This window comes from Oenanthe melanoleuca, chromosome 8 (assembly GCF_029582105.1).
Source record: "Oenanthe melanoleuca isolate GR-GAL-2019-014 chromosome 8, OMel1.0, whole genome shotgun sequence".
Taxonomy (NCBI): domain Eukaryota; kingdom Metazoa; phylum Chordata; class Aves; order Passeriformes; family Muscicapidae; genus Oenanthe; species Oenanthe melanoleuca.
Genome location: NC_079342.1, coordinates 25581826 through 25601794, shown reverse-complemented (window position 1 = coordinate 25601794; position 19969 = coordinate 25581826). Strand labels below are relative to the sequence as shown.

Here is a 19969-nt window from a genome sequence, read left to right as displayed (position 1 = left end):
GCAGGAGGGCAAACAGCCACGTGATGCCTGTGGCAACACTGCAGTGACACGAAAGGGACCTTTGGTCCCAGCGCTGCTGTCGGCACGGCCCTGGGGCAGCGTGGCAGCTCCAAAATCCCTGTGGAGCTCTCTGCACCTGGGGGGAGCGCCTGTCCCCATGCCTGCACACCCACGACAGTCCTGTCCCCATGCCTGCACACCCACGACAGCCCTGTCCCCGGCCACATCTGTGTCCCAGGTCACCGTGTTTGCATTCCGGGGACGCTCCTGTCCCCCCACCTGCTCCCCTGTTGTATCTGGCACCCGAGGGCCGGTATGAGCAAAACTCATTCTCTCCTGCTCAGCCAGGACAGCCACTGTCTCCCCGCAGCTCCTGGGGGTTCATCCCCAAACAGCTCTGCCCTCTGGAAGCCAGGGAGCTCGGGAGCCGTGGCAGAGCCCGTTTCTCTCTCATGGACCAGCACCAAGCTCACACAGCACTCTCATGCTTCTCTTTTTTTATAACATATATTTATAGGAGTTGAGGAGAAGGAGAGGGAGGTGGCAGGGGAGGAAGGCCGGCGGCGCTGCGCTCAGTGCAAGGGGTAGAACTTGCAGATGTAGTGATGCCTTTGGGAGCAGTCGGCGCTGGACCACACCGAGAAGCCTGCGGGAGAGACAAGCAGCGGGCTGGCGAGGGCGGGCAGCGGCTCGTCCAAGGGGATGGGACCTTGTGGGACAATGCCAGCCGAGCCCAGGGCTGGGGATGGGCGCAGGGACCGGCACTCACCGCTCTCGTGGGTGAGCGCTGCGCAGCTGCCCCCTCGGGCCCCGTTCCCGGACACATGCCTGTCCGGGCTGTACTCCTCCCTGTTCGTCCACTGCCACACCTGGCTCTGTGCAGGGACAGCGGGCTCAGAGGCACGGCCCCGCTGTCCCCCACCACCCCTGCAGCCCACACCTCACCTCTTTGTTCTTCTGGAGCCCAATCCAGACGGGCTGCACACGCTGGTAGTGGGAGATGACTTTCTGCAGGGTCGCTGCTTCCTGGGCACTCTCAACCCAGGCCAGGTGAGCTCCTTTCTGGATTTCCTCGCACCGGCTCTGCAGGGACAGCTGTCAGTGCCAGGGCTCCTCAGGGAGACGGGGGGTCCCCGTTCCCCTGTGTACCCCTGAGCTGGGCTTACCTCTGCATCTTCCCAGGTCATGGGCTCGGGGAAGTAATTGAAGCAGCTGAGCTTGTAGTAGGACCAGCCGGGGGGGCAGTAGCTTATGTACCTGCCATCTGTTCGGGGAGAACAGCGGGCAGGGGTGAGGGACAGCCGCATCACCGCCTGGAGAGGAGCTCGGCTCCCTCCTGGCCCGGCTACAGAGGCAGCTGCCCCGAGCCCGGCACTCACCGACCGGCCGCAGGAGCCCCACGCAGCCCAGCAGCAGCAGGGCGAGTCTGGCCGCGGCCGCCATCCTCCTGGCTCCTGAAAAAGGCTCGCCAGGGTCACACAAGGCCCCTCGGGGACAGAGGATGCTGCCTGTGCTCAGAGAGTGCAAGCCTGGCCCCTGTGAGCCGCCTGGAGGAGATGCCCCACACCTGCACCCTCCGGCATGGCTCGGAGTCCCCAGCCCACACTGGCAGCGGGTTGTCCTGGCCCCACCAGCCCCAGACTCGGCAGAGGCATTGGGAGAGCCGAGCTGCTCTGTGGGGACAAACGGGGGGCTGCTGTCGCCGACACGGGTGGGGGACCCCAGCCAGGCAGTGGCACAGGTGGGGCTGCAGGGACTACGTGCACGGCCGGAGCTCTGCCCAGGCTGGGGGGAAAATCGACCGCATCAGCGCGGTTCCCCTTTATCTGGGCTAATCCCCGAGCACCGGGACCGATTTGCAGATTCAGCTCGTCTTCCCCTCAAAGAAGCAGCGACAAAAGTCAGCGCAGGGCTGGAAAATGCAGCATCACAGCGAGGGCAGAGCTCGGCTCAGCTCCGGCTGGGGCTGCCAGGGAGAGGAGAGGGACCGGCTCCTGCTCACCCGTGAGCCGGCTCTGAGCATCCCGAGCCCCAGCTGCCGTGTGAGGGTCCTGTTCCTCACCTGTGCTCCGGAGATGGTGAGGAACAGCCGCTCGTCGCAGTTCAGGGACGGGAGAGGAGAGGAGCTGCCCTTTATAGCATGGTGCTCATCAGCACCTGTGTTTGCCCAGCCCATGTGATTCTCACCATAAAAATCTTACTGCTGACCCCCCTCCGTCCCCCCCACTTTGCTGGAAAATTGCCCATATCTTCACTGTGTTTGCATTTATCGTATCTTCAGAAGCAGACAGGAAGAACCTGTCCTAGTTGGTCAATAAACCCCTTGCAATTATCATTAATTGCTCCCGCGATACAGATACCATCCTCCAGCCCAGAGCAGCCTGGCAGCTGGCAGGGATGCCCGCAGGGCATTGGATTGCCCGGGGGCTGGCAGGGATGAGCCTGGGGGTGATCCCCCGATCCCGGCCGGAGCATTCCTGCCATGGGCAGAGCCGTGGGTGCGACCCCCTGGCAGTGCCCCTGTCCCCAGCCGAGGGATGGCATCGCGCCCTGCCCGGCTCTGCCCTGCGTCACCCACACACCGCCCTTGTTTGAACTGCCGGGGGAAGTTTGCGAGCAGGATGCGGGATGTGGGAACAGCCTGCAGCCGGGGGCTGCCGATGCCATCAGATAGCGGGGACGGTGCCCAGCCCTCGGGGCTGGCCGTGACGCAAGGCTGCATCACTCCGTGCCCCTCCGGGATGAAGGGACAGCTCCCTGCACCCCCAGCCCGGGAGTGGCACGGAGCCACGGGGACGAGCCCTTCGGCAAGGTCTGGCACAGCGGGAGGCAGCTGCAGTTCTGCAGGCTCCTGCTCTGCAGTGTCGCTTTGCTGGCTCCTGATGGACCAAAGCAGCCACCCTGCTGCCTGTCCCGTGGCTATTGCTGCTGCTAGCTCCAGCCCACTGCCTGCCTCTCCTTCCCCAAAACCCCTGGTGCCTGTGCCTCCATCCCCAAAAATCCCTGGTGCCTGTCCCTCCATCCCCAAAATCCTTGGTGCCTGTCTCTCTTTTCCCAAAACCCCTGGCCAGTGGGGAGGAGAGGAGCTCCCTTTAAGGGCCTGGTGCTCACCAGCATTAGTATGAGCCAAGCAGCAGCTCCCTGCAGAGGATGCAGAGCTAGGGCTAAGCCCTGCTTCCCCCCACGTGGAGAACTTGTCAGGCACCAGCCATGCACAGCCCAGGGATCTGCCACGGGATCTCTGCAGCAGCATTTGCTGAAACATGCAGCTGGTGAACAGGGAGCAGCTCCTGCCAGCGTGCAGAGGCAAGTCTGGCTTCTGCCCCGGGGAGGGAGGAGGATCAGAGCCCTCTCCTTCACCCACACAGAAAGAAAAGCAACTTTGACTGTTGATTAGAATGGAAAGAGCTGCTGCTGCTTGCTAGGCATCCTCTGGGATCCCAGGGGTGAAACCTCCTCGTGTCCAAACACAGCTGCTGCCTGCTATCAGCTCTGAAAGAAATAACCCGCCACACATCAGCTGCCTCGATCAATGGTGAAACCCTGCAAACACAGCAACTCCCCAGAAAACAGGACTCCACCCTTGATTTATGGAAAAACCGTGAAAAAAGTTCCCTCAAAGAGCCTGAGGCTCATCCACTGCTAATGAGTGAGATAAAGGGATGTGGCAGCTCGCTGCCTGCATGGCTCAGTTTGGATGCAACACAGCAGGTTTCCACAAGCCCCTGGTTGTCCTGGGCTGGGGAAGAGGCAGGAGCAGTCCTGAGGAGACTCAGGACTCCTGAGAGCTTCAAGCCTCAGCCTGAGCAGCCCCTGTGCCAGGGGCTCGGCTGAGCTCGCTAAACTTTGGCACAGATGTGTAAGCTGTGGGGAGAACATGGATGAATGCCTCCTGGAGGTTTGGACTCGCCCAGCTGGCTCTACCAGGAGATAAAGGAGCTGCACTGTTTGAATATTAAACCCTTGAAATGCCCTCAGCAGCTTTAGCCCAGCTCAGTGTTGTGATTGAGCTGCTGGCTCCGAGTGCACAGCAAGAGCTGGAGAAGAGCCAGGTGAGCACCAGTGGAGCCCAAAGCTCCAGTGGCATCTCCGAGCTCCAAACACAGCCCAGCAGCTACTGACAGCTTGATTCCTGATTGCTCCAGTCAAACTCTTCAAACCCTGAGCCCAGCACAGAGGAGTGGTGATCCCCTGTTTCAGAGGCTGGAGAATCAGACACCTTCGTGCTCTCAGTCTGGAGAAATGGAGGCTCAGGGGGGATCTTATCACTCTCTATAAGAAAGGAGGCTGCAGACAGGTGGGGGCTGGTGTCTTCTCCCAGCTAAGATGCAACAGGATGAAAGGAAATGGCTTCAAGTGGCACCAGGGGAGACATAGATAGGATATGAGGGAAAAAAATCTGCCAATGAAAGGGCAGTCAGGCATTGGATCAGGCTGCCCAGAAAGTGGTGGAATCACCATCCCTGGAATGTTCCAGAAACATCTGTATGTGTAATTTGGGGACGTGGTGAAGGGGTGAACACAGCAGTGCCAGGTTAAAGGTTGGGCTCAAGGATCTTAGGTATTCCATGCATCAAGTTCTGAGAAAGTTCCAGGGAGGTGGGTCCCCTTCCCTGCTGGAAGGACAGGGAAAAAAGGCTCACCACCTTTCTAGAAGCCACACAAACACCCCAGCCTTTCCCTGGCTCCCACAGGCAAGCCAGAGCTCTTATACAAAACACCTAAGAAAGGACCTATCCCAGTCCCTCCCCATCCTTCCCACTATGCCCAGCTGGGTATTGCCCCCTTCTCAGCTAACCAAGAGACCCAAAATCCTTCTGCTACACCCACACCAGGCTGCTTCCAGCTCCCTTGGGTGGAGCTAAGTCGTGTGGTGCTGAGACAGAGCACCCCTGATTCATTTATAACCCAGTGCCACAGTAGCCAGGAAAACAAAATGAAAACAGCAGCACACAGACACTGGGCACATACTTTTTATTCTGGGGATAAAAATTGCTTATACATTTGGCAGCAACTATTTTCATAAAAGACTTTTATAAAAAATGTAAAAATAAGCAAATATTTTCCATTATTAATATAGGAAAATGCTGCTGTGTGAATGGTTACTCTACAACTTACGAGATAAAATACCACCTTAAGGAGATATTATCTTTACAAGTAGTTAAAAAAAAAAAAAAAAAAAAAAAAAGAGAAGAAAGGCAGAGGGCCATCATATTAACAGGTCAGGCACGGAACTGGCTTCATTCCACAAAAAGCACTCATCTTGTGAAAGGCAGCCACATATATAAAAAAGGCACTTGGTTATTTGGAGCTAAGGAGCCAAAGCCCTTTGTTTCTTTAGCATGGATGCAGCAACACTTCATTATTTTCAGTGAGAGGTGTACCTGGACAGACCCCCTGGGGGTCTGAGTCAGCTGCAGCTGAGCTCTGCAGGCCATGCTGCAGTGGGAACTTCACACAGAATTAAAAACTTCAGCCCAAAGCGACGGCCCCGGGAACCAGCTCCTCCTGAGGCCCTGCCTTCATGTACCATTGAGAGGAATTGGAAGGAAAAAAAAATAAAAGAAAGGAAAGCAACTTTGACTGTTGATTAGAATGGAAAGAAACACCAGAGACAATACTGTACATGGTAGGGTGTTGGATGGCCCAACTTCAGTCCTTTGGCAGCACCCAGCTGCCCCCAGCTCTTTGGAAGACGTGTCTGCAGCATTCCCCTGAAGAGGCAGGAGCAAACCATCCCCACCATTGTTCACTGGGGCTGCTGGCTGGTCTGGAGCCCCTCAGAGAAGCGCTGCTTTTGTGGACAGAGCGGGAAGAGCGGCTTAGGTCAGCGACAGCTGGCTTCCACTGCCCCAAAACCTTCGGGGGAGCCGTGCTGTGACAGAGCACTCGGGCTGGAACCTGGGAAATCTGCACCCAGGCTGAAGCTGGGAGCAGAGCACAGCCCCAAACCTGCAGGAGGCGATGGTTTCTGAGGATTTGTTCTGCTGCCACAGCCCAGCTCCTGGCTCGGCACTCAGCGCTGCAGCGGGGGAAAACAAGGCAGCTCTCACCCAGGGCTGCAGCAAAAGGGACTTTCCAAAGGGCTGGATGTCACTCCTGACGCAGAAGGACACACACTGCAAACATGTAACCACATGTTTGACACTTGTTGATAACACCATAAAGAGGCAGCAGATGGTATCTGGAGGACAGGACACACAGCCACCCTTGGATGGAGGGGAGGAGACTACTGTGCAAGAACGCTGGGAGCTCGTGTTAGCAGTTTCTGAAACATCGTGTGCTCATCCCAAAAAGGCCTGTATCAGTTGCAGTGCATCTCTTCTGGCACGGGAGCCCACGAAGGCAGTCATGGACACTCCTGGCAGGATGGGGGGCACGGGGAGGGTAGTGTGTCAAAATGCTCAGGGGTGTCTCGGGGAAGAGGTGGGGCCACACCGTGGCGGAAGACCAGGTCAGACCAGCGTTGTCAGGAGGGAAAATAACAAAACAACCAACCTAAAAAGACTATATGCATATATAACCTCCTAATTCCTGGGGAGCAGGCAGTGAGGACACTAAGGGGTGTTAGTGGGTCTCTAGAAGACAGAGTCCTGAAGGGGAAAGGGTGAAGCTGTGTGACAGGAGGTGTCACTTGACCTGCAGGTGTTTCAGGAGGTCCGGCTCGCTTGCTGAGCAGGAGCGGACGAGGGAAGGAGCGGGGCTGGGAACGCGGGTGCAGCTCTGAGCTGTGTCAAGGCAACTTGAACTCGAGGAGAACTAGTAGAAGGTGCTTCAGAGAGAGGTTACGTGGGTAACAGGAGGAGTAACAAAATAAGGATACAAAGCTGGTTTTGGCTAAATTTCTGGAGAAATGACCACAAGGTGTATTAAGCTGAAGAGCTGTCTCCCCAAAGCAACGGTGGAAGACGTTTAAAAGCAGACTGGAGAATCCAGTGCAGACAGCAGTCACGTCCAAGGTGCGTGGGGGTTGGTTAGAACTGGTCTTCTCCATCACCAGCTTCTACAGTTCTCCGTTTAGCATAAAAGCATACAAGTCTACAGCGACCACAGTCCCTCCAACGAAAGAGCATCCTGGGCTCGTTAAGACTCTTGGATACTAAAATGGTTCTTCATTTCCATCCTGGAAGACCTTCATGAGTTCTGGAGTCCGCTCTAGGCGTACACCTGCATGTTGCCGCGCTGCTGCTCCGTCATGTGGGCGGCCGCCGGCCCGCGCTGGCTGTTGCCGGGGCTGGTGGCCACGTCGGACCAGTCGGAGGCAGAGTGCGGCGAGGAGCTCGACCACTGGTCCGGAGATTCGGGCGACGGCGTCAGGTACGGGTGCTCCCCTTGTAAGTGCCGGTTGTGGCTAGGAGTCCGTTCTGTGGCCGAGGAGTAGCAGCTGTGCTGGGAGGGAGGCGTGGGGTACTTGCCCATCGAGCTCTGGAACTGGTGGTAGGCCGGCAGGACCGTCTGAGCCACCTGCCCGTCCTGCTGAGGGATGGCAGCCATGGAGAACGAGGCGCTGGGCAGCTGGGCCAGGTCTGGGATCTGGTACATGGAGCCGAGAGGCCCGGCCATGTTCTGGGCGCAGTTTGACTGGGCCTGCTGCGGCAGTGCTTGCTGGTTTATGCTGCCCTTGGGAACCAGCTGGAAAGTCATGATGGGGGGCAAGGACTCCCTGGACACCCCCAGGTGCTTCGCCTCCGCTTGAACCAAGCCGCCCTGCTGGGAGACGCCGGGGTGGGAATGCATCACCTGGGGCACCATGCCGAACATCTCGTTGTACTGCGACTCGTTCACCTCCATGCGGTTCATCCACTCGCCGGAGACGTTGCCCGGCCGCAGCCGGCCCAGCCCGCTGCTGGGAGGGGTGGTTCTGTGCTGGGACAGCAGCTGGCTGACGGACGGCAGCACCGTGCCGGAGCCGCGTCCCAGCGGCTGCAGCTCGTGCAGGTTGGAGAAGGACATGGCGTGCGCGGGCTGCACCGGCGGCGCGGCCAGCAGCGAGCTGGGCGACGAGTGCAGCACCCCCGGCGACGGCATCACGGGGGAAGAGGTTGGTTCAGATGCAAAAGCGTGGGGAGACTCCAGGGAATCCACCGGCGACAGGGTCACGGAGCTCTCGGAAAACTGCCCTTTGCCCTCGCTGAGGGACTTCTTCCTCCTCCTCTTGGCGTCTTTGGTGAGGCTGGCGGGCATGCCTTTGGCGTTGGGCTTCCGTGACTTCTTGCTCAGCGAGGCGTGTTTCAGGTTGAGGAAGGACCTGTTGGGGCCGCAGATGACTGGGGACAGGGCAGAGTTCAGCATGGCCCCGGGGTGGCCGGCAGGGCTGTGGGCCACGTTGTACTCGTTGAGGAGCTGCACGATGTCGTGGTGCATGCGGTCCTGGGCCACGTCCCGCGGCAGCCGGTCCATGTGGTCCGTGATGTCTCGGTTGGCAAAATGGTCCAGCAAGATTTTTGCGGCTTCGAAGCTGCCTTCCCGAGCAGCCAGGAAGAGTGGGGTCTCCTCCTGGAAACACACAGAGTAAATATTTTAGCAGCTTCAGCCTGGGGGGACTGGCTGCCAGCTCCTAACCCCTCATGGTGTGGCAGCCCAGCTGTTTAACGCTGATAGATCCAGAGAGCTGCCCACTGAAAAAGGCAGATTACACACACAGCAGTGGAGCACAGGCTCAACTTTTCCACCAGGAAGGGCACTTACTGTGCCCTGGATCTTTGGAGGAACCTCCAAGCACCTGCTGCCTTTCTCCTATTGCCCTCTATGAGGGAAAGGTACAAAAGGCTAAAACAGCCCAGTAAGGAACTGGAGCTCGTTGGTAGCTCTAAAATCCACTGAGTGATACGTAACAATCCAAAAAAGATACTTTAGGCAGAGGAGAGAAATCAAGGACTAAGACACAGCAAAAACTATCACTGAAGCTACAGAACATCTGCACAGTGTAGACAGTCTGTCACAGAGAGGGGCTTGTCCCCCATCTCCACCTTGCACTGAGATCCTGGGACATGACTGCTGCCACCATTTTTCTGTCTGCTAACTGGAACACAACTGTTTGACACCAGCAGCACTTCACCTGCTGCTCTCACATTCCACTGACTAGGTCTTGAGTTCCTTCCCTGCATGGAAAGCAGGACAGCACTGATGCCCAGTACTTGGCCAAACACAGAAAAAACCTGCTCTCCCATATCAGAAACCCTGTAAGACAACCAGCATTTGGGGAAAGCTCTAGTCACAGTCTGGGTTTGGAAGGCCTGCACGAGCATCCAGTTAAGAAAATCTGAACTTAGCTCACTACCAACAGTGAAGAGATGCTTTGAGTTAGGAAGTACAGGCTTGCTGACACCGCCACACTGTACCTTGTTATCCTGCATGTCTCTGTTGGCTCCATTTTTCAGCAGTACTAGTGTTGCTTCCACATTATTGACAGCAGCAGCCCAGTGAAGAGCAGATTTACCTGCAGGGAAACACAACAACGTCAGTAACAAACCAAGGAGCTATTTTGCCTCTCCTCCAGGATTGTTGAACCAAGCCACTGTGCAGCAGCCTGTAGTTTATCACCACTGGAGGACTTTGCAGGAGAGCACAGAATTCATGAAGAGCCCCCACTCTGGGAGAGCAGGACCCACCCCTCCCTGCTCACACCAGGGCACATGGTGTTCACATTACCGTGGTCATCCACGGCGTTGACATCAGCCTGGCAATTAATGAGCTCGGCCACCATCCCTTCCACAGCCAGACGTGCCGCCAGGATTAACGGGGTGGTCCCGTCATTCATCCGAGCATCCAGGTCTGTCACTCTGTTACGGATCAGGATCTGGACAACAGGGAAAGATGCATTTTTTAATTTTTTTTTTTTCAGTGACAAGAGACCAAAACTGAGGATTTGGCAGAATCTCAGGAGAAATTTTACAGAGACAATGAGGTGCAAAGACCCAGAAAACAGACGACAGGGGCAAACAGACTAAATAAATACACGCCAGATGATTTATGCACGCCGAGCTCTTCAAGCTATGAATACCTGAGGAAACTGGCTGCAAAATAGCTCTGCCTGGCCACCACAGTGTGGAAGAGCAGAGCTGTGAGCAAACAGGGGCTGATATAAACACAGAGCTCTCCAGTGGCCGTACCTGGAAGACCCCCTGGGCGTCAGCAGCCACGGCTGCGTGCAGAGGGGTCCGTCCCATGTTGTCCCGAGCGTTGGCGTCCGCCCCGGCGTCCAGGAGCCGCTTGGCGGCGTCGGCGCGGGAGTAGCGGGCTGCCAGGTGCAGAGCCATCTCCCCCGTGCGGTCTGTCTGAGCCTGCAGGTTGGCCCCCTGGTAGATGAGGTCTGTGATGATGTTGGCTGAGGAGTCTTCCCCGTCCTCGTCGTCCTCGCTGATGTCGGAGCCGCCCGCGCGCAGAGATGCCAGCATCAGCGGGGTGCATCCGTCTGCAGAGGGGGAGATGGGGGTTCAGTAACCTGGCAAAGGCATGGAAACCTTCCTACCATCCTTCTCCCCTGAGCTACAGACAATCCCTCCTGTTGCTTTAACCCAGATGTCCTCTTAAAGCCCAACAGTTTAGCGAGCTGTCTTCTTTCCAAGCATGAGAACCTACTGCAAACCCAACAGAACTTGAGATACTCCTCTAAAGACTGAAATCATCACAAAACAAAAAAACCTTTGCTGCTAAAGTGTAAAACTTCCACAAAAAGTAAAGCTTAGCTGAGAGAAGCAAGGGCTACAAAAATCAAAATCAAATCTGACAACCAAGTGCAACTGTTTGTACAGATGTTCTAATCATATCCCTGGGGAAAAGAAACAACTGAAAGAAAACTTATTGAACAACTAGCCAGTGCTTATTGGTGACATCCACTTCAGATATTAACCTGAAGGGAAATGCAGATAAAAGCCTTCATATCTACAGCAAGGTTATCACAAAAAGGATCCTGAAGTTGTGACAGTCAAGCACTCAAAGCTGACAAATGCCCCAGGATGAATACTCTCACACAGCCTGAGTACTTTGGGAGACACTGGTCTCACTCTGCTCAAGTCTCCAGTGATGGGATGTCCACAGAGGCAAAAGTCACACTCTTCCAACCAGGATCCCTGCATTGTCAGTGGAAGGAGAAAGGCTCCTCCAAACCTCTAATTTAACTTAGCTCCCTCTGATGAATCTCCCTCTCTGCTAATCAGAGAGGACAGTGCAGGAAAACCACCTCAAGCTGCTTATTTTTCACCCTTCTTAATACCCTCCTTGATGCAGGATAATTAAGATTTAAAACATCTCCACATATTTTCAGCAATCCATAAAAATGCTGAGTGCTTCAGTTCCAGTAGCCTCTGAACGTTATGTGATATTCCCTAAAACCCCAAGACTGCAGCTGTAGACACTGATGCTTCCTTGCTGATTTTACTGCTTTCCTGCACATCCCTCAGAGGAAAGCAAGAGGGACTGAGATGGCAGCAGAAGGGAACCTCACATTGGAACCCCCCAGCAGAAAAACAAGACCATTGCTTCAGCAAGTAATTTTCAATTTGTCCCATGGGCAAGCAGGGGACAAACACCAGCTCCTCTGCAATCACAGAGCACTGCAGAAAGCCACACTGGGGTTCTGTGCACATAAACAAGGTGGTATCTCCTACTGGAAGTAACACACTGCTCTAATGCCCTGCTCCCATTTCCCAGCTTCTGATCAATGAGTCTTTCCTGCTCTCTGCTTTAGGACAGTTCCAAAACTTTCTAGAAATGCAGGGCACTGGAGGAGCAGGCTCTGCCCAGGCTCCAGCAGCCTGCACACTCCTCCTAGTGGCTCCCCACCACAGGACACACAGCCTTCCTTCCACCCTGCTCCCTTCCCAGGATTTGCTGGACAGACTGCAGCAAAGAATGGGCACAGGTTCAGTTCCAAGAGCCAGTCCTGCCTAGAGACCCTCTCTGCTGCTCTCCTTTGTGCTTCTCCCTCCCACTGCTGGCTCTGCTCCCTTGTCCCAAAAGAACACTCCTCAGTATTCCAGTCAGGCTGTGGTCTCCTCCGTACTGCCACGACACAAAGAGCAGGGAGACAGAGCACAGAAAGGAGCTTTCCTTCCCTCCAGCACCACAGCTCTGGGAAAAACCACTCTCAGGATAGGTCTGGCTTGCTCAACCACTGCACTTTTCCTAGCCTAGCTTCTCCACAGGGACAGCAAAGCATTAAATCCCTGGAATAATTAGCTGCCACCCTCCACAAAGTTTCTCAGGTACATGCAGCTCTTTTCAGAGCCTTGCAAGTTGGCCACACACGGTTGGTTTTATGAGGCTAGCAAAAGCACATCCAGCTAGACAGTCACAATTAAGTGCTTGATGGACTACTAGAGGAAAAAAAAGCTGTGGACACAATGTCTTTTTTCCTCCTTCCAGCTTGTTCTCTCAAAGAGCTGGAAAAGAACCCAAAAGCATCCAGCTGGAGGCAGACACCCAGCATGGAAAATTCCAGTCTAAACCACTGAAGTTTTACTAACTGAAAAAAAAGAGGGGCATATAATAGGGACAGTTCATCAATTTTAATTATAGGTGGTGTTACCAGTTATGCCTATAATTGCATTACCCTGGTTACACACTCACAATAACTCCAGTGAAAAGAATGTCCTCACTGCTCTGGGGGACACAGCAGAAGAATAGAATGGGGAAACAAAGGTGGTTGCAGCATTTTATAAAAACTCTTCTATTTGCTGCCTTTCAGTAGCACAGCCCCTGAGTACATGCAGAGTGAGACAGTGAAGTCAGGGGTTCACCAGACTCAGGTACAAGGTTCTGAAAGCTGGGATATAAGGAACCCACAGGAAAAATCTCTAGGCAATGCTTCTGGAGAACAGTGGTGCTCTTGGATTCCCCTAAATCTGAGAGACTGCAGAAGGTGGTGGGTTAAGAGAGGGAACAAACCCTTGGTACACTGAGGTGTTTCTCCCCTCTCTAGAAAAGATCTCTACTGTTCAACCTGCACCTGCAGCCAGGATCTAACTCACCCACTTCCAGATGGCTTCAGCCCAGACACCTGCACTCAGGTCAGTCAGTCTGAACACCCTCTGCAATTAATTTGGGGCAGCAAAGCATTACTGGGGTGTGAACCATCCAGTTTTCAGATTTCTTGGAACAGAGGGGAACCACCTCTCAGAAGGGCTCATTTTTTCCATCTGACTGCAAAAGTGAGGGTGGCCAGGGCAGAGAAACAGTCACATTAACTGTGAGGAACCCTACCCCTCCTTACTAACCTGTTATTCCAACATCTGTCAGACTTTTAAAATCCTTTCTGCCCCTGACAGCTGCTTGTTTCTGACACCCCAGAGAGAAATAACTTAGAGCAGCTTGCTGCAAGCTTCACAATTGTATCTGGATGGCAGGAAAACAACTCACAGGTCAGTATTATTTCACTGCTGTTGCTGGACAAAGTTTTGGGTGAACATGAGAATAAGCAGTCTGGAGTCTTAGAAACATTACTGCCTGCACTTGGAAAGCTTTTACCCTGCCACACAACTAGAAGTTTCAATAGGGGAAATAAAGAAAAGCTTAAATTTGGCAGAAACCGATGGTTTATGTTCTCACACTCGTTACACAAAAATCCCTCCTTCCCTTTGCATTTAGGAGAGCTAACGGGTCAATGAGCAGAAAAGACAATGGAAAGGAACTGAGAGAATGGGCCCAGTCATCCTTCAATTGCATGGAAATATTCCCACAAAATGCAGCAAAAAAAGGAATCGCAGTAATATCATCAGCACCACCTCTCTGCATATGAGCAAGAGCCATGTTTGCAGCTCTTCCAACCAGAATGAAGTTCTTGGTCAGCTGTGTCCTCCCAGAACCCAGAGATCAGTTATTACCAGATGACCCACCCAGTCCCTTACCAGCTTATGCAGCTTTCATAAAAAGCATGAGAGGGTTCCCAGGGCATTTAGTAATTTGGGACTGAGAGACAGCAAACCCACCTGCATGTTAAAGAGACCTTCAAGTCCACAGTTCTGTTATCAACTCAATGATTTGATCAGCATAAGCTGAAGATATAAATCAGGGAATAAAAAAAACTCATGGACAATCCTGCTGCATTGCTGCTCTGTGCCGGACAGACACCTCACACATTTCTAATGAGGGTAGACTGACAAAAAATCATCTTATTCAGGAAAAGGCCATCCTTGCAGACACCTTAGGTATAAAATCTGCTAAGTTGGTCCTTAGAAAAATCTGGCATAGATCTCTGCAGTGATCCAACTGAAGAAACTGGGGGTTATTTCCAGCACAATTACACATTCAAAATTTCTGACAATACACTTAGGCACACAGTGTTATAAATGAGATTCTACGGGTGTTTGCTAAGTGAACTCTTGTCCTCCTGGCTCCATGATATTCCATGTGCTACAGACCATGGTTTAACCCTTCTGACTTTTTTCTCCAAGGAGTGCACACTGTGCTTTCCTTGAGCACCATAAAATTCCTGTTGGTGTTCCTGCACACTCCATTTAATTTGTAACACCAGCAGCCCCAGCCTCTGGAGACAGGGGAGGTTGGTGCCTGGCTGGCAGGACACACAGACAATGAGCACTAACCTGGCCCTCTGACATTGACATCCAGAACATCCACTTCTTGGTCTGCCTGGGGGGGTGTGAGGGCCAGTGAGGTGCTCCCACAGACGTCTGCAGCCTCCAGGTGCTGCTGTGTCCACTGGCGCTGGTCAATCTGCTCGTCCCCTTGTGGCAGCAAGGCCTGGTCCTCAGCCTGGGCACAGCAAACAAGCAGCTGATTCAAAATATCCAGACAGTGACAGAGTTGTTGGGGTGTTCTTAGTTTAGGTGGGGTTTCTCAGGGTTTTGTTTTTTGTTTGCTTTCCCATAGTTTAGGGGGGTTTGTTTTCTTTTAAGCTAATGGTGGTCTCCATTTACTTCTGCATTCTCAGCTTTCATACCCTCACCACACATCACCAGGACTGAACTGCAAGACATGACATTCTTGTCCCTTTTGCTGCTGTAGGGAGGGGACTCTGGAACAGAAGGCACTGACTCTCTCCACCAGCCTGTGGTGGCAGTGTTAAGCTGAGGATTTGCTCCTCAGACACCATTAATAATATATTTATTACCCATCCCTAGGCCAAGGGGCGTTTCCTTTTGAGCAAGGGAAGTTAATGCAGATGGTTGTTCCACCAGCAGTTTGAGGTGGTATTTAAGTCTTGGAGCTCCTTACCTTAGCTCTCTTTGGCTGAGGTCCACCATCACCTGCCCAGTGCTCAGTGGTCCCAGGGTCAGCCAGGTTACCCTCTGGTATCTGCACTGTCAGATTTCTGACAAACAAGGAGAACATTTCACTTTACAGAGCAGGTGCTACTGCTGCTACTTACACTATCCTGCAGAGACTACCAAAGGGGTGCTTGTAAGCTTGGTAGCTTGCAAACAGAGAAACCGAGAAACTACAAATTTCAGGCAGCCAACAGTGGCATTAAATGCACTTAGAACTGCAAAATTGTTTAATTCAGTGGAAAGCCAAAATTGCATAAAACTTTTGAAACTTTCCATTACTTCTGAGTGATATTTTTGATGCATTGAGTTAGAGATATTAGAAGTTTGTTGTCATCTATCAACCTAAAAATGTCTCACCTTTTCCAAATGAGCAAAAAGTGCCTGGCTGCTGATTTATACTGCTCAGTGTCAGAATACGAAACTAAACCAGGAGACCAGATTCCTTGCTGGCATTTTATACATTACAATTAATTAAAATCCTTCTGTTCATACCAGATATTTTTAAATGTAGAGGAATAGCCTAAGAAGTTCCACCTTAAAAGGAAGCTTTCTCTAAGGATTTAAGTGCCTTTGATGAAACATCTATCAGCCACATTCTCAAAACCCTCAAGCCACTAATAAACAGAAAGTCAGTGGCCCAAATGCAGACTCACTTGAGCCCCACAGCATCCTCCCCCACGGGCTCTCTGCGCTTGTGGTTGCTGGGATCCCTGCGCAGGATGAACCCCTCCGGCAGCCACAGGGAGCCGTGCTTGCGCTTGCGCTTGGCCATCATCACGCCCAGCAGAAGGATCAGCAGGATGATCAGAGCTGCCACAGCCAGCAGGTACAGCAGCTGGGTCTTGGGTGGTAACAAGGGCTCACCTGAAAATCCCAGTTAAAACACAGAGTGATTAACACAGTGGAGACAATCTTCAATCTACAGGGTCGCTTTTCTCAGCACAGTCTTTCCCACAGGGAGCATGTTGTCTCTACAGAGTTTAGGCTCCACTGAGACTGCTGTAAGTACATATCAATTCTTTTTGACTTCCCTTGGTCAGTACTTTTTAGAGTATCTGGCTGCTAAACCAAAGATCTTGCTCCTTCCTCCAGCCACCCTCAGCATAGAGAGCTGACCTACATGAAGATACAAACAACTAGGAAAAGCAATAATGCCAATCTAGTACAGGTTTGCAGCTGAGCCTCTGACTGAGGGAGATGGAGCAGAAATCAAAGAGATTACATATTGTCAGAGAAGAAAACATCTGGTAGACTGGACTGAGGCATGCCTTCCAGCCTTTCTCTCCAAACAGCATCTTTTCCATTGAATTCATGGCTTAAAGCACATGAATGGTTTTAGTGCAGAGATCACTGCAGTGCTGTAGCATGAGAGATTACTGATTCTACAAGCATTAAAGTGACTGGGCTCTAAATTAAATGTCCTGCCCTACTAAGCAGATGCCCCCTCTGTGCACTTTGCACAAACATACTCCTGTAACTGGGGACTACAAGTTACCTCCCAGAAACCATACAACACAAGAAGAGGATGATCAATAATCTGAGAATTTTGCAAGCCCAACTGCTTCCCTCAATAAGCAATTTTTCCTCTGCAATTACTCACTTTGGACAGACACAAAGGGATAGGGCAGCATGCCCTTGATGGCCTGAGCAGCTAGGAGGGCTGCAGCAGCTTCTGTGTTGTGAAAGCATTGCTCTGAGTCCTCTGCACACTGGCGGTTGTCAATCTCCAGGAACACCTTGGTGCTGCAGAGACACAGTAAGAGAGCACAGAAGTCAATGAGAGAAACTTCTGCCAAAGCAGTGGGTTAAACTCCAGCAGCCTTTTGTGCTAATCTTTCTACCCCAAAGCTGGGCAGTTGCAACAGTATTGCATTTTCCCATTTAAAAAACAGCTCACACCCCTACTAAGTCTAGAATGCCCCACACAACTACAAGCAAGAGATACCAGCACAATAAGGCCAGAGGGAGCCTCCTGCAACAACCCAGAAGCCTGGGAGTTTTGAGCTTTCTGTGCTTTCTGACACTGACCCCCAGGAGAACACTGCTTTTGACCTGAGGCCTTGGAGAAGGCTTCCAAATTTGAGTGATGGAGTTAAAGTCACAGGTATTTAGTTAGAATAGAAGTGTGTAATTTCCAATGGTGAAGGGTTTGGAATCTGGGGTTTTTAGAATATAGTAATAGGTATGGGACAAGATGGAGGTTCTTGGGCATCACCTCATCTTTTCTTGTTCCTTCTTCTTCCTTCTTCTTCTTAGTTTCAGGTAGTAATTTTTAGTTGAACAGTTAGTGCTGCACTGTGGGTCACAGGTTATTGGGCCAAAAGTATAAATAATATAGGTGTTAGTTCTCTATTGGACAGTTTAGCTTCAAAAGACCTTGTAACTAACTAAATTCACTTCCATTTTGCTCGCTTTTAGCTGGCAGCTAGAAGTGCTGCAGAACTCTCTGTACTTTAGATAAAATTTAATAAAGCCCAAACGAGAAATTAGTTTCCTTCATGTTTTTAATCCTGACTCTGAAGGAGGGCAGAAAAAAACGAAGACAAACCACTAATTAGATGGTGCAGCTCACCCATTACAGCAGCCACTCACCCAATGACCTCCTGCTCCAGCTCTCTGTGCTTGCGAACGAGCACGAGCGAGCGCCGGCTGCGCGCCGCCGATTTCTCCCCGTAGTAGGGGAACACCATGGGGTTTCCCTGGGAGTCCAGCTTGATCCTCAGGTTGGTGTGCAGCAGCGTGCCCAGGGTGCGCAGGAAGCTGCGGACATCCTCCAGCAGCTCGTCAGGGGGCATCAGCACCACGATGATCAGCGTGCCCTCTGCCAGCTTCTCGGCTTTGTCGCCGGCGCAGTCCAGCCCGTCCCAGCCGCACTCCTCGCTGTTGCAGCCCTGGTCGCAGCGCCCGTCTGCGTAGTGGTCTGCACAGTACTTGTCATACCTGCAGCAGGGAGAGGCTTTTGGGGCAGCACACAGCACTGGCGTGCTCTGCACAGCACGCCTGCAGTCTGCGTCTTACACCCTGCAGCAAAACTCACAGTCAGGGTATCAGGATACCCCAGGATAAGCTACAAGTAGGAAGCACAGAACCCCTCCAAGAACCCATTATTTAATTCTGGTAACAGCGTAAGAGAACTGATTATTCTGTTTACTAAGATGTCTAACACCTCCTGCCTCATCACTGCAAAGCTATAGGGTTTGTCACAATTAACTGAAGAGAAAGAAGTGCTGCCACAAACAAGATAGAAAATGAGTTCAGAGGCAGCAAACACAGCTGGGATTAAAATACAAGTATTGGTGGTATGCAGCAAAATTCAGGATAGCAGGCAGTACTATTAAAATCTAGTACAAGGTGAAATGCCTCCTATTTACATTTCCAGGGAAAGCAGGGCACATCCATCAGGCAGGTTAACACATTACCATTATTCAGGTTATTGACTTAGTGCACAGCATACGAATCCCAAAAACAGATGAGAAGTACACAAAGCAGCAGAAACTCCTGGATGCCAAGCTTTCAGCAAGGACAGCAAGAGAAACAATGGGAGAGGAGGGAGCAACAGGCAGGAGCTATGTTAGTCACACAGAGAAAATGTTCTCAGCATGGAGCCTTACTTGCACGTCCTGCTATTTTGCTGACACTCGAAGTTGTCAAACAGGCACTCGGGCGTGTTGCAGAACTCATCACACTGTCCATTGAAAAGCATCCAGCAGCGCAGGGAGGAGGAGCAGTTGGCCCAAGGATCCTCCATTTTCAGGGAGCAGTCACCTCCATCCCACTGGCAGGCGTGGGTGTTACAGTCCTCATCACAATAGCCATCCCTGGCTTTTTCTGCACACTGGGAATCCAGACATCCTCGGGGCTCCGGGCTGAAAGTCACGGGCTGCTCACAGTGGCTGCCCTGGGTGTGAGCAGGGCACTGGCAGTAATAGTAGGGAGGCTGAGGATGAGGGTGGCAGCTGCCCCCATTCTGGCAGGGGGCACTGGCACAGCCTGAATTTGTCTGGCATTCCTCTCCCACAGACAGCTTGGGGCAATAGCACCGTGGACCAGAAGATGTTTGGATGCACTGCTCCCCCTTTTTGCATTTCACTTGTCCACAGGTACTGTGGCTGCTGAACTCACATTTTGCTCCAGAATAACCCTATGGGGTGGAAAAAAAGGGCAAAACAATCAGTGTCACAAACCTATTCTTCCACACACTGAGGGCTGGAGGCAAATCCACATGCAAATCCTTTCTCCCCTGTAACTCCTCTAGCCTCACTGCAGGAGCCATGACTTTCTGGGCCTAAACTCACAGATATCACAAGGCTCTGTTATGTTTGGAAAACAGCCTAGAAGAGCCACAAACAAGGGGAATCTTGCAGCAAGCACAGCAAACACAGGACTGTGCAAATAACAAAAATGTAATTTAATGGTAGGTTTAAGACAAAAAAAGACCACACTTGTTTGGGAGGCAGCATGGCTCTCCTGGAGCACCTGGAAGCTCTGCTCAGCAGATCAGCTAAGGGATGTGGGCAGAGTGGCCAAGCTTCACCTGCAGTGAAGCAGAGAGAGCACTCTGGAGTGGGCAGGCAGTGCAGGGTGGGACACTGGCTTACCGGGGGACACTGGCAGATGAAGCCATCGGGCATGTTGCTGGCCACGGCGCAGGTGCCGCCGTTCTGGCACGGCTTGCGGGGACACACGTCGATGACACTCTCACAGTGACGGCCTGCACGGAGCACAGGGGGAGGGGAGAGCAC

At 52.5% G+C, this 19969-nt stretch overlaps 2 protein-coding genes across 3 annotated transcripts in view; both read right to left on the bottom strand.

The window, feature by feature from the left end:
- Window positions 1-488: 488 nt before the first annotated feature.
- REG4 (regenerating family member 4) lies at window positions 489-2166 on the bottom strand. Of its 2 annotated transcripts, none has more exons than XM_056498220.1 (6): window positions 2063-2166; window positions 1380-1454; window positions 1167-1264; window positions 946-1083; window positions 770-875; window positions 489-646 (listed from the first exon to the last, which is right to left on the bottom strand). In XM_056498220.1, the coding sequence occupies exons 2-6, from the start codon at window positions 1441-1443 to the stop codon at window positions 573-575; spliced, it is 480 nt and encodes a 159-aa protein (XP_056354195.1). In that variant the 5' UTR covers window positions 1444-1454; window positions 2063-2166; the 3' UTR covers window positions 489-572. The 2 variants fall into 2 exon arrangements, with proteins under 2 accessions (XP_056354195.1, XP_056354196.1); XM_056498221.1 differs by having other exon boundaries at window positions 2003-2100.
- Window positions 2167-4959: 2793 nt separating this feature from the next.
- Window positions 4960-19969, bottom strand: part of NOTCH2 (notch receptor 2) — an 85884-nt gene continuing 70874 nt past the window's right edge. Inside the window, exons 23-33 of the mRNA XM_056497404.1 lie at window positions 19826-19938; window positions 18839-19368; window positions 17820-18167; window positions 16828-16970; window positions 15881-16091; window positions 15175-15271; window positions 14544-14712; window positions 10113-10414; window positions 9652-9799; window positions 9342-9439; window positions 4960-8496 (exon numbers count right to left, since the gene is read on the bottom strand). Coding sequence (XP_056353379.1) covers window positions 7156-8496; window positions 9342-9439; window positions 9652-9799; window positions 10113-10414; window positions 14544-14712; window positions 15175-15271; window positions 15881-16091; window positions 16828-16970; window positions 17820-18167; window positions 18839-19368; window positions 19826-19938 — 3500 coding nt within the window. The 3' untranslated portion in view covers window positions 4960-7155. The remainder of the gene's footprint in view (window positions 8497-9341; window positions 9440-9651; window positions 9800-10112; window positions 10415-14543; window positions 14713-15174; window positions 15272-15880; window positions 16092-16827; window positions 16971-17819; window positions 18168-18838; window positions 19369-19825; window positions 19939-19969) is intronic.